The sequence below is a fragment of the Heterodontus francisci genome, chromosome 23 (genome assembly GCF_036365525.1).
Source record: "Heterodontus francisci isolate sHetFra1 chromosome 23, sHetFra1.hap1, whole genome shotgun sequence".
Classification (NCBI taxonomy): Eukaryota; Metazoa; Chordata; class Chondrichthyes; order Heterodontiformes; family Heterodontidae; genus Heterodontus; species Heterodontus francisci.
The window spans coordinates 55495179-55508878 of record NC_090393.1 but is presented as its reverse complement, the minus strand read 5'-3'; the positions used below and the strand labels follow the sequence as shown (position 1 = coordinate 55508878).

The 13700-nt window shown below is 42.8% G+C and overlaps 1 protein-coding gene across 2 annotated transcripts in view; it reads right to left on the bottom strand.

Moving 5' to 3' along the window:
- ufd1l (ubiquitin recognition factor in ER associated degradation 1) overlaps nt 1-13700 on the bottom strand; it is a 51868-nt gene that overhangs the window by 23506 nt on the left and 14662 nt on the right. For both annotated transcript variants that reach the window (XM_068055337.1, XM_068055336.1), the window contains exons 2-3: nt 8206-8335; nt 1697-1729 (exon numbers count right to left, since the gene is read on the bottom strand). In XM_068055337.1, the coding sequence (XP_067911438.1) occupies nt 1697-1729; nt 8206-8323 (151 nt within the window). In that variant the 5' untranslated portion in view covers nt 8324-8335. The remainder of the gene's footprint in view (nt 1-1696; nt 1730-8205; nt 8336-13700) is intronic.

Sequence of the window (13700 nt, the reverse complement as noted above, 5' to 3'; positions counted from 1 at the left end):
TGGGGACTTTTATAGACACAAATACTGACCAGGCAAGAGGATCCAATCCTTTCACCAAATATTGCTGGCACTGCATACGACACAAGACTTCACTTTTAAAAATATCCTTAACTTACATAGAAACATAGAAAATAGGAGCAGGAGTAGGCCATTCATCATGAGCATGGCTGATCATCCAACTCATGAGCCTGTTCAAGCTTTCGCCCCATACCCTTTGATCCGTTTAGGCCAAAGAGCTTTATCTAATTCCTTCTTGAAATCATACAATGTTTTGGCCTCAATTGCTTCCTGTGGTAGCGAATTCCACAGGCTCACCACTCTCTGGGTGAAGAAATTTCTCCTCATCTCAGTCCTGAAAGGTTTACCCCGTATCCTTAGTCTATGACCCCTGGTTCTGGACTCCCCCACCATCGGGAACATCCTTCCTGCATCTACCCTGTCAAGTCCTGTTAGAATTTTATAGGTTTCTATGAGATCCCCCCTCACGCTTCTGAACTCCAGCGAATATAATCCTAACTGACTCAATCTCTCCTCATAAGTCAGTCCCACCATCCCAGGAATCAGTCTGGTAAATCGTCACTGCACTCCCTCTATAGCAAGAGCATCCCTCCTCAGATAAGGAGACCAAAACTGCACACAGTATTCCAGGTGTGGCCTCACCAAGGCCCTGTATAATTGCAGCAAGACATCCCTGCTCCTGTACTTGAATCCTCTCGCTACGAAGGCCAACATACCATTTGCCTTTTTTACCGCCTGTTGCTTACCTTCAGTGACTGGTGTATGAGAACACCAGTTTTTCCGAATGGCAGGCAGTGAATAGTGGGGTGCCGCAGGGATCGGTGCTAGGGCCCCAGCTATTCACAATATACACTCAGGTCTTGCTGCATATTCCCCTCTCTCGGTTTATAGCCCGTCAGATAATAATCTACCTTCCTGTTTTTGCTACCAAAGTGGATAACCTCACATTTATCCACATTGTACTGCATCTGTCATGCATTAGCCCACTCACTCAACTTGTCCAAATCACCCTGAAGCCTCTCTGCATCCTCCTCACAACTCACCCAGTTTTGTGTCATCTGCAAATTTGGAGATATTACATTTAGTTCCCTCATCTAAATCATTAATGTATATTGTGAATAGCTGGGGTCTTACCAACAATCCCGGAGGTACCCCACTAGTCACTGCCTGCCATTTGGAAAAAGACCCGTTTATTCCTACTCTTTGTTTTCTGTCTGCCAACCAATTTTCTATCCATCGCAATACACTACCCCCAATCCCATGCGCTTTAATTTTACACGCTAATCTCTTATGTGGGACTTCATCGAAAGCCTTCTGGAAGTCCAAATAAACCACATCCACTGGCTCCCCCTCATCAACTCTACTAGTTACATCCTCGAAGAATTCTGGTAGATTTGTCAAGCATGATTTCCCTTTCGTAAATCCATGCTGACCCTGCCCGATTCTACCACTGTTCTCTAAGTGCTCTGCTATAAAATCTTTGATAATGGACTCTAGAATTTTCCCCAATACCGACGTCAGGCTGAATTGTCTATAATTCCCTGCTTTCTCTCTACCTTCCTTTTTAAATAGTGGGGTTACATTAGCTACCCTCCAATCTGTAGGAACTGTTCCAGAGTCTATAGAACTTGCTGTCAAAGAGTAGTAAAAGGTTGCACTGAGGGATTCAGGTACTTACTCAGTTGATCCAAAGCAGATGGTGGCATTATTACTGCAGAAGAAATCAAACACAATCCAGATAAGTACAGTGAAGAACAAGGCAACCTCATTTCTGCTTTAGAAATAACAATTTATATTTATATAGTACCTTTATCGTAATAAAATGTCCCAAGATGCTTTTTGGAGCAATATAACACTAAGCCACACAATGACATATTAGGTCAGATTACCAAAAGCTTGGTCAAAGAGGAAAGTTTTAAGGAGTGTTTTAAAAGGAGGAAAGAGAGGCAGAGAGGTATAGGGAGGGTCTTCCAGAGCTTAAGCAACTGAAGACGCGGCCACTAATGGTGGAGAAAGTTTTAATTTGGGATGCTCAAGAGGTCAGAATTAGATGAGTGCAGATATCTTGGAGGGTTCTGGGGCGAGAGGAGTTCACAGAAATAGGGAGGGGCAAGGCCATGGCAGACTTTGAAAACAAGGGTGAGAATTTTAAGATCAAGTCATTGCTTGACCAGGAGCTAATGTAGATCAGTGAGCACAGGGGTGATAAGTGAACGGGACTTGGTGTAAGTTAAGACATGGGCAGCAGAGTTTTGGATGACCTCAAGTTTACGGAGGTAGAATGTGTGAGACCGGTCTGGAGTGCATTGGAATAGTTAAGTCTAGAGGTAACAAAGGCATGAATGAGGCTTTCAGCAGCAGATGAGCAGAGACAGGCAAAGTTGGGCAATGTTACAGAGGTGGAAATAGTCAGTCTTAGTGATGGTGCGAAGTCATGGTTGGAAGCTTATCTTGAGGTCAAATATGACACCAAGGTTGCAAACAGACTGGTTTAGTCTCAGACCATTGCCAGGGAAAGGGATGAAGTAAAAGCAAAATACTGCGGATGCTGGAAATCTGAAACAAAAACAAGAAATGCTGGATTCACTCAGCAGGTCTGGCAGCATCTGTGGAAAGAGAAGCAGAGTTAACGTTTCGGGTCAGTGACCCTTCTTCAGAACTCTTTCGGAAAGGGATGAAGTAAGTTGCTAGGGAATGGAGTCTGTAATGAGAACTGAAACAATAGCTACAGTCTTCCCAATATTTAATTGAAAGAAATTCCTGCTCATCCAGTACTGGATGTCAGATAAGCAGTTTGATAATTTATCAACAGTGCAGAAGTCGAGAGAGGTGGTGAGGTAGACTTGGTGTCATCAGCATACAATGGAAAACCAACGCTATGCTTTTGGATGATGTTGCCAAGGGGCAGCATGTAGATGAGAAATAGGAGGAAGCCAAGGGTAGATCCTTAGAAACATAGAAAATAGGAGGAGTATGCCATTCGACCCTTTGGGCCTGCTCTGCCATTCAAAAAAGATCATGACTAATCGTCTAATTCAGTGCCCTGTTCCCGCTTTCTCCCCAGATCTCTTGATCCCTTTGGCATGAATATATCTATCTCCTTCTTGAATATATTAATGACTTGGCCTCCACTGCCTTCTGCAGCAGAGAATTCCACAGGTTCACCACCTGCCATACGGCATACCCCGTATCCTGAGACTGTGACTCCGGTTCTGGATTCCCCAGCCATCGGGAACATCCTCCCTGCATTTAGTCTGTCTAGTCCAGTTAGAATTTTATAGATTTCTAGGAGATCCCCTCTCATTCCTCTAAACGCTAGTGAATATAGGCCTAGTTGACCCAATCTCTCCTCATACGTCAATCCTGCCATCCCAGGAATCAGCCTATTAAATCTTCTTTGCACTCCCTCCATGACAAGAACACCTTTCCTCAGATAAGATGACTAAAACTGCACACAATACTCCAGATGTGGCCTCACCAAGGCCCTGTATAACTGCAGTAAGACATCCTTGCTCCTGTACTCAAATCCTGTTGCAATGAAGGTCAACATACCATTCGCCTTCCTAACTGCTTGCTGCACCTGAATGCTTGCTTTCAGCAACTGGTCTACAAGGACACCCAGGTCTCGTTGCACCTCTCCCTTTCCCAATCTATCACCATTCAGATAATAATCTGCCTTTCTGTTTTTACAACCAAAGTGGATAACCTCACATTTATCCACGTTATACTGCATCTGCCATGCACCCAACCTTCCAAATCACATTGGAGCCTCTTTGCATCCTCCTCACAGCTCACTTTACTCCTCAGCTTTGTGTCGTCTGCACACTTGGAAATGTTACATTTAGTTCCCTCACCCAAGCCATTAATATATATTGTAAATAGCTGGGGCCCCAAGCACAGATCCCTGCGGTATCCCACTAGTCACTGCCCGCCACCCGGAAAAAGACCCATTTATTCCTACTCGGTTTCCTGTCTGTCAACCAATTCTCAATCCATGTCAGTACATTACCCCCAATCCCATGTGCTTTAATTTTGCACACTAACCTCTTATGTGGGACCTTATAAAAAGTATTCTGAAAATTCAAATACACCACTGGCTCTCCCTCATCTATTTTACTAGTTACATCCTCAAAAAACTCCAGTAGATTTGTTAAGCATGATTTCCCTTTCATAAACCCATGCTGTCTTTGCCCAATCCCATTTATGCTTTCCAGGTGCTCTATCACATCCTTTATAATAGCATTTTCCCACTACTGATGTAAGGCTAACTGGTCTGCAATTCCCTGTTTTTTCTCTCCCTCTTTTTTAAATAGTGGGGTTACATTTGCCAACCTCCAATCTGTAGGAACATAGGGGACACTGAAGGTAACGGTGTGGGAGCAGGAAAAGAAGTCACTGCAAGTGATACTTTGGCTATGATTAGATAAGAATGGAACCAGGTGAGAACAGTCCTACCCAGCTGGACAACAGTGGTGAGGCATTGGAGAAGGATGGTCTGGTCAACCGTGTTAAAGGCTGCAGACAGGTCAAGAAGGAGGGATAGTTTATCTTTGTCTCATCACATAGGAAGTCATTTGTTGCTTTGATAAGAACTGTTTCAGTACTGTGGTGGGGTGGAAACCTGATTGGAAGGATTCAAGCATGGTGTTCCAGGAAAGATGGGCATAGATTTGCGAGGCGACAGCATGTTCAAGTACTTGGGAAAGGAAAGGGAGATTAGAGATGGGGCAGTCGTTTGCAAGGACGGTGGGGTCAAGGGTTGGTTTTTTGAGGGGAGGTGATGATGGCAGATTTAAAGGAGACAGGGACAACCTGAAGCGAGAGAACGGTTATCAATTTCAGCTCAGATGGGGACCAAGAGGCAAAGACGGGTGGTCAGCAGTTTAGTGGGAATACAGTCAAGGGAGTAGGAGGTGGGTCTCATGGACAAGATGAGCTTGGGGACAACATGAGGGGAAATAGGACAGAAACTAGAGAAAAATGCAAGTTCAGGGCTAGGGCACGAGGGAACTTCGACCAGGTGGGCTAGTGGAAGGGAGGGATGTGGCACAGGCAGCTGATAAGATGGTCTTGATCTTCGTGACAAAGGAGTCCACTTATTGTTGGAGGTGAGGACGGAGAAAACAGGAAAGAGGGGTTTAAGAAGATGGTTTATAGTAGAGAAAAGCCACCTGGGGTTATCTTTCCATTCTAGGATGATCCTGGGATAGTGAGTAGTTTTAATAGATGAGAGCAGGATCCAACAGCACTTTATGTGGTCCACCAGATATGACGGTGGATGGCTAAACCTGTTGTCCGTCATATCCATTCAAGTCTATGTAAACACGTAAAGTAAGTAATGCTCTTTCTCTTCCCTCCACCCACCCTCCCCAAACCTCAAGCTCTGAATTAAGTTGCCTCTAAGGCACCAACAAAAAATATCCGTAAAGCCACTCGATAAGATTCAGTCAAATAATGGGCCAGAAAAGCTCCTCAGCCAAAAGGATGGCAAGATGGAGAGTCAAGATCTATTAACGATTAATTGATCTTGGTCAGTCTGCTGCAAAAAGACCAGTGGAGGGAAGAGAATTAACTAAAATGGGAAAAAAAGACATTATTGCAAGTAGCCAATAAACAGCAGCAAATCACCAATTGGCCTTTTAATGCAGTGCAGGGAAGCATCTTTGATGCATGAAGATTTCAGAAAGTCCACATAGTTATCAATATCAATTTTCTTTAGCACAGATGTCAATAGTGCAGTGGGTTAGCAGACATCTCTTCAGCTCTGGGACATCTTCCAATCCAGCTCAGACTGTTGGGATGCAAGGACCCAGAGTAAAATGAGTTTTGGCAGCCCCGACTCAGTTCTTGGTGATTCACAATTTGGCACTAAATTGCCAACATCACTCAGACCACAAAAACAACTGGATGGCAAATGTCATATTGGTGCAGCAGACCCACTGATTGAGAGTCAGTGTGAATGGAAATTTACTCTGCACCTAACATTTGCTAAGCATGATTTGGGAGTACCTAATCCCAATACTGGATGAGAAGTAAACAATATTCCATTTGCCCTCACTTTAGGGTACTACAGTACAAGGGTAAGCACACAAATCAATTGTAAAAACCTTGACGTCGATGGCAGCAAAGGTCTCCCTAACAATTTGCCAACCAGTCCCTAATCAACACATGGTGTATTTTCTTTGCACACAATTTACAGCACGAACCAGGCCATTCAGCTCAACTGGTCAGTGCCAATGTTTATGCTGTAGGTGAGCCTCCTCCCACCCTACTTCATCTAAACCAATCAGCATATCCTTCTATTCCTTTCTCCTTTATATGCTTATCTCGCTTCCCCTTAAACGTTGTTTGCCTCAACTACTCCATGTGGTAGCAAGTTCCACATTCTAACCACTCCCTGGGTTGCTCCTGAATTCCTTAGTGACTATCTTATGACTCCTAGTTTTGGGCTCCCCCACAAGTGGAAACTTCATCACTACATCTATTTTATCACCTCTTGATAATTTTATAGACCACTATTAGGTCACCCCTCAGCTTCTCTTTTCGATAGAAAAGAACTCCAGCCTGTTCAGACTTTCTTGATAGTTATATCCTCTCAATTCTGGTTTCATGACATGGTCCTGTAGTTTTTTTTCCCCAGGAATATGCGGTTTGCCTTTAGTATCAGTATTGCTTTAAGAACCAGCAATCCTCAGGAGTTATAGGAAGATGCATTTTCGTTGCCTTAGAAACAGCCATTTGGAGACTGTGATTCAAAGGGTGCATTCTCGTTACCACAGACACAGTCACTGGGAATGAGTATTAAGCGATACATTTGTTACAATTCAATTTTGAACTGACTTTTTAGTTGAAGACAATTTGTTGTAACAGACAGGAGGCCAGATGACAGTTGTGGTGACAGCACCTGGAAAAAGAGCTCTCAGCTATTTAAACTGAAGAGGATTTTAGTCTGTTTAATTAGTATCTCTCAAAATTAAAAAAAAAGTCAAGCCAAAACAGAGACTGTGACAATATTTTATCCCTCAAAAACGCTCAAGTCAGATTGATTCTGTTGAAGGTGTTTGCAAGTTGTTAATTATTGAAATTCGTTGGAGAAGGAAAGTATCACCTACTGCTGAAGTTAGACTGAGAACTGTTCTACTGTGGAAGAACCTTTATTCCCGCATCGGACGACTGTGAGGACTTCAAGCAACATTCTGTGATGACTTCAAGCAACACTGAACTGTAAATTTGCAAGGGCTCTATTTTTTTCTATTTTAAATGTTGTTTATATCTTCATAGTGTTTAAGAATTTAATTCTTCTAATTACAGAGTTAATTTGTTGATTTAAAGATACCTGGTTTGGTTAGCCTCATTCGGGGGTTAATTGGCTGGAACTTTCTTTAATTTGGAAAGTTTTAAATGATATGTTAAGCGATCTGTGTAGTGACATGATTGAATTATCAGTGCGTTTCTCCCACCACAATCAGAATCGTATATTTTGAATGGGGGCTTTGACTGGAGCAGTCGGTCGTAACAGTTATATCCTCTCAATTCTGGTTTCATCCTTGTAAATCTTTTTTGCACCTTCTCCAGTGCCTCTATATCCTTTTTAGTAATAGGCAGGCTAGAACTGTGCTTTTGGAGTTATTGGAGGGATACATGTTGGCTAGGACACAAGAAGAATTCCCTTGTTATTCTTTGAGTAGTGTCATGCATTCCGTTATAGTCACCTAGAAAGGCCGGCAGGGCATTGATTTAATGTCTCATCTCAAAGGCATTTTCAATAGTGCAGCAGTCCTTCAGTACTGGACTGAAATATCAGCCAAAATTACATGCTCAAGCCCTGGAGTGGAGCTTGAATCCAGAACCTTCAGAGTTAGAGACAAGAGTGCTACCAATGAGCACTTATCTCACAGAACAGTGTTCTCCACAGATCTCCCCTTTATACAAATACCATTGAACATCTTCTCAATTAGCGATTCTCCTGACTTTTGCAAATGGGCATTTAGAAGTAAATATATATATTTTATAGCAATATCTAGCACCTTTGGCAAAAAGAGATCAACAGGACACTGAACGTCAAATGTATTTCATTTACATAACTCACTATTGAGCCCCCTCGTTCATAGAACAAATTCTTTCCCCAATAGCTTGCCAGCAAACATGTTGAATCCTACCCACAATCCCATTTCCAGATCCACTTACTTTTTCCTCCTTTCTCTACATCCGATCGATCGCTGCCTGCAAACATAGAGACTGAGTAGCATCGGTACTGTGTTGAGAACCGATTCCGAAACGCATGTGGAATTGCCTGGTCGAACATATTGAAGGCGAACTGTATCAAGAGAGGAAAAAAAAAAAAAAAGAGAATCAGGAAATATGTCATAATACATCAAGAAAACAAGCTGAAAAAATACATACTAAATCTCTTGTGGGGTTTCTCAGGGGAAGTCAGAAAACCTGCTGTCTTATGCTTTGAAATGTACATCGTCAGAAGGCTACGGATTACAGCAAATGTAATTTTAAAAATCCACATTATTAGAAATGTAGGAATGTTAACAGTACTTTTGGATACAAATTGTGAGATGTCCAAATTTTAGTAGAAATCATGAATCAGTGGTCTCCATTATGAGTGAACATTCACTGTTAACTGCTATGCACTTCCTGAAAGGAATTCTAAGATCCGAAGGAAATAGGAGAGGGAAGATGTTCCAGGTTGTGGGTAATAGCAGTACTTAGTTCGGGCATAAAGACCACAAAGGAGCAAAAATGTATTATAATAATTTACTTTTCACATTGAATTACTTTGTGAAATGTGGTTTTAGAGATAAACTTGGCCACCATCTTTGGCTACATTCTCCATTCCCAAATTAAGTATTGTATTGCTCATTTTAGAGATACAGCACTGAAACAGGCCCTTCGGCCCACCGAGTCTGTGCCGACCATCAACCACCCATTTTATACTAATCCTACACTAATCCCACATTCCCACCACATCCCCACCTGTCCCTATATTTCCCTACCACCTACCTATACTAGAGGCGATTTATAATGGCCAATTTACCTACCAACCTGCAAGTCTTTTGGCTTGTGGGAGGAAACCGGAGCACCCAGAGAAAACCCACGCAGACACAGGGAGAACTTGCAAACTCCACACAGGCAGGACCCAGAATTGAACCCGGGTCGCTGGAGCTATGAGGCGGCAGTGCTAACCACTGCGCCACTGTGCCATTTGCATGTTGCAGGATCTACCCCATGTGCAAGTATGAGAATGTTTGCAGCCTGGAAAGTTTAATCTATTCAGGTCTTTTTTGTTTGAACAGTGCAAGTCTCTCTTTTCAGGGTCCCACTGTATCACAGAGGGATTCTAGACATTAGACTGAACAATCCCCAGAAATAGGAATACAGAAACAGGAGTAGGCCATTCGGCCCTTCGAGCCTGCTCCGCCATTTGATAAGATCATGGCCGATCTGGTTGTGGTCACAACTCCACTCTCCTGTCTGCCCCCCCCATAACCCGGGACTCCCTTCGCTATCAAAAATCTATCTAACTCAGCCTTGAATAAATTCAATAACCCAGCCTCCACTGCTTTCTGGAGAAAAGAATTCCACAGACTAACGGCCCTCTGGGAGAAAAGATTTCTCCTCATCTCAGTCTTAAAAAGGGAGACCTCTTATTTTTAAACGGTGTACCCTAGTTCTAGTCTCCCCCACAAGAGGAAACATATTCAAGGTATCTACCCCATCAAGTTTCCTCAGGATCTTATGTTTCAATAAGATCACCTCTCCTCCTTCTAAACCCCTGTGGGTAAAGGCCGAACTTGTTCAACCTTTCCTCATAAGTCCTTCATTCCAGAAATAAGTCGAGTGACCCTTCTCTCAACTGCCTCTACTGCAATTATATCTTTTTTCAAATAAGGAGACCAAAACTTTACCGGAATTAACAACAACTTCCATTTATATAATGCCTTTAATGTAGTAAAGCATCCCCAAGCGCTTCACAGGAGCTTTACTAAGTAAAATTTACCACCAAAGCCACATAAGACAAGACAGGTGACTAAAAGCTTGGTCAGGTGTAGGTTTTAAAAGGAGCATCTTAAAAGGAGAGAGCAGTCGAACTTATATATATTGAATATTCTGTGCTGCAGACAATCCTGTGCATTGCACATAAAAATGTGTAAACTAAGAATATATTTGTGTATTGAAACACATTTAATATGTGATCTAATATTCAATTAAAATCTATTTATGTTTTTAAATCAGATTGCATTGAAAATATTGAAAGCTTGGTGCGCCTTCAAATCTCAGTGAAAGTGAGAACACCAATGACAACTACTTTGAGCATCTTGAAGTATACAAGGTGCACACAGATGGAGTCTCTCAACATTCTAGCACATGTTCTTGCAGGTTTCTTTACTTGAGCGCGCTCTTCAGGTCTTTTTCTAATGGCGCTGAAATCAGTTCTTGGTTCCCTCTGACAATGGCATCATTTGCCTACAAAATTTGATTAACATTTTTTGGCACGCTAAGAATTTTCATCGCATTGTTCAAGACAGTCACAGTTAGGGCAGCTACTTTGTACTGTATGTATAAACATAAAAGAGAGCTAGATCAATTTCAGATGCATATTGTTATGACCAGGTGAAAAAGGTATCCAAGGTGTCCAGCCTTCACCTGGTCTTACCATAACAGGGTTTAGTTTTAAACATACTGTTTTTAGCTCCCCCTTAGTGAATCCTTGTTCACCGCTTCCCAATAATAAGGCAAAGAAACCAGCACAAACAGGCTTTCTTAGGTTTAAAGAAGAAAAGTTGAAATTTATTAAACTTTAACTTAAACTCTAATTTGGTTGACACTTATGGATACACGACGCGGCCACGCTAGCATGCATACGCGATACACGCATGCAAATAGAGACAGAAAAGAGAAGTAAAGTGGAAAAGTTTGAGGCAACATCTGAAGAGTTTTTATTTCAGTTCTTCAAGCTCACTGTAGAATCTTCGATTGTAGGTAGATCTTGCTTTTCACTGGGGTTCAGTACTCTTCTTAAACTTTGTTTGCTGTAGACTTTTCTCTCTTGGGGTTCATGCGTCTTTAGTGGATTCAGAGGATTGAGAGAAAGAGATGGGAGCAGACAGGAGAGATCTTCTCAGTCCAGGAGCAATCAGACACTCAGTTCAAACTGTTAGTACAATTCAGCTTTCCAAGTCATGTGACTAACTGGTCTGACCACGTCTTGGATTGTATCACCTTAGCAGTCTCTGGAATGCTCCTCTTTCACACAATACTTAGTGATCAAGGTCCACTGTGGGTTGAATGTGTCAGGAAATGGTCCTTTGTCCTTCCAAGCACTCTCTGTTAATATGCAAATGTAATTTCCAGTCACGGCTGATCTGTTTAACAAGTCCTTTCTTCACTCCAGTAACAGTTAAAAATCAATATTCATAACAAAATTAATGTGCCTCATTCTTGGCAGGTGGGGGCCTAGCTTAACAATATTCAAACGCAGCTCTGGCTTCTTCGACCACCCAACCTCCGAACTTACATTTTGAATAGACTTTGGTCCTTGGTCTGAAGGACAGAACAATTAGATATGGAGCACAAGACCAATACATGACTCCAATGAAGAACCCCTGCAAGCTTAGACAGTGACTGTAAGTGCTCCAATCTCCCTAAAAGCAGCTTCTCCTCTTCCCAATCCACTCCAAAATAACATATTCCTCTGCATTACAAGGACAAGTTGTATAGCGCTGGCTTGTACTTCTTTGAGTTTAGAGATTCAGGGGTGAACTCATCAAAATATTTAAAATTATACGGTTCAATGCAGGAGCAATTTTCTCTAATGAGGAAATTTGAACAAGGGCACATGTTACGCTCCCATAAAGTGCAGCGTTTGAAAATACAAGAACTCAACCTGAAGAGATATAAAAATTGTCCATTTTAAAAAAAAAAGTCAATGTGCTTCAAAATAGCTGCCGAAGGTCAAAAGATCTGGCTTTGTATATTCAAACTGTCTACTTTCCTACCTGGAGCGCAGCAGAGGCAGTCAGGAGAACCATAAATGCAGCTCGGGGATCAGAGAGTGGCCTTTCCTACCTGGAGCGGAGCAGACTCAATCAGGAGTGCCATCAATGCAGCCGGGGGGTCGGAGCGAGGCCTTTCCTACCTGGAGCGGAGCAGAGGCAAAGGCCAGGCCCAGAGCCATTTCAGCTGCTGGAGAACTGAGTGAAAAAAACAACTGACATCACAGGAAACTAATAAGTTAATTGGCTGTTGAGTGCATTGTGTAAGGAACAATGTGTTAATAGCTACGTTAGGACACCAGAGTTAAGATAGATCTATAAAAAGAACACATCAAAATAAAATACAAAATAAATAAAGAAATTTAAAATAATTCAAGTAAATACCTAAAACACATATCTGTGTAATTAAGAAAAGTATAACTTTAGTTGTAGGAGGTACTAGCATTTAATAAGCACAGTACTTTCTATTATACATAGGAATTAAGTAATTAAAGTACATTAACTAATAGCATAAGTAACAATGGCAAGACAGGTGTTATGTTGCAGCTGTGGTACGTGAGGACTTTTGGATGCCAAGGTAATCCAGGACAAACACGTCTGAAAAGTGTAAGCAGCTAGAGGAATTCCGGATCAGGATTACTGATCTGGAAGCTGAACTGCAAACAGTGCGCAACATAAGGGAGGGGAAGAAATACCTGGACACTTTGTTCTGGAAGATGGTCACACCTCTTAGAACAGGGTCATCTGTTTCGATCAGCAGTGAGGGACAGGAGGATGTGATTGAGAGTGAGGCAGGTAATGGGACCGAGCAGACAGTCGTGGAGGAGCCTCAGACTTTGCAATTGTCAAACAGGTTTGAGGTCCTATATAGTTGAAAGCAAGGTCTGCAAGGTGGATGGGCAAACTGGCCATGGCACTGTGGTACAGGAAGCCATTCAAGTGGGCGGAGCAAAAAGGAATGCAGTGGTCGTAGGGAATAGTATAACGAGGGGGATTGACACTGTTCTATGCAGCCGAGAGCGCAAGTCCAGAGGGCTGTGTTGCCTACCTGGTGCCAGGGTTCGGGACATCTGCTCAGGGATGGACAGGAACTTGGAGTGGGAGGTAAAGGCCTGTTCAGGTATACAATTTAAACCCGACCCAGGCCTGACCCGACCACATCTAACCCGAACCCGACCAGAGTCCTTTGGTTTTTCCGTAACCAGACCACCGGAAATTAATGATACTTACTCTTACTTCCCTTTCCCCCCCTGACCAAAAGGCAACACTGCCACTGTGTCCGACCCGGCCCAACCCAAGCCGAGCCTGAATACCGGACCCGGAAGAATGACCCTACCCAAACCCAACACGTCGTCGGGTCCCGTTGGGTTCGGGTCGGGTAGCCATGCTCTAGTGGGAGGGGGAAGATACAGCTATGGTGGTTCACGTAGGTACCAATGACATGGGTAGGACTAGGAAAGAGGTTCTGCTTAGACAGTATGAGGAACTAGGCACTAAATTGAAGAGCAGAACCTCAAGGGTAATAAATCTCTGGATTATTACCTGAGCCACGTGCCAATTGGCAGAGGGCACACAAGATTAGTAAAATGAATATGTGGCTGAAAGACTGGTGTGGGAGAAGGAGGTTTCGGTTCATGGGGCACAGGCCCCAGTACTGGGGAAAGTGGCGACTGTACT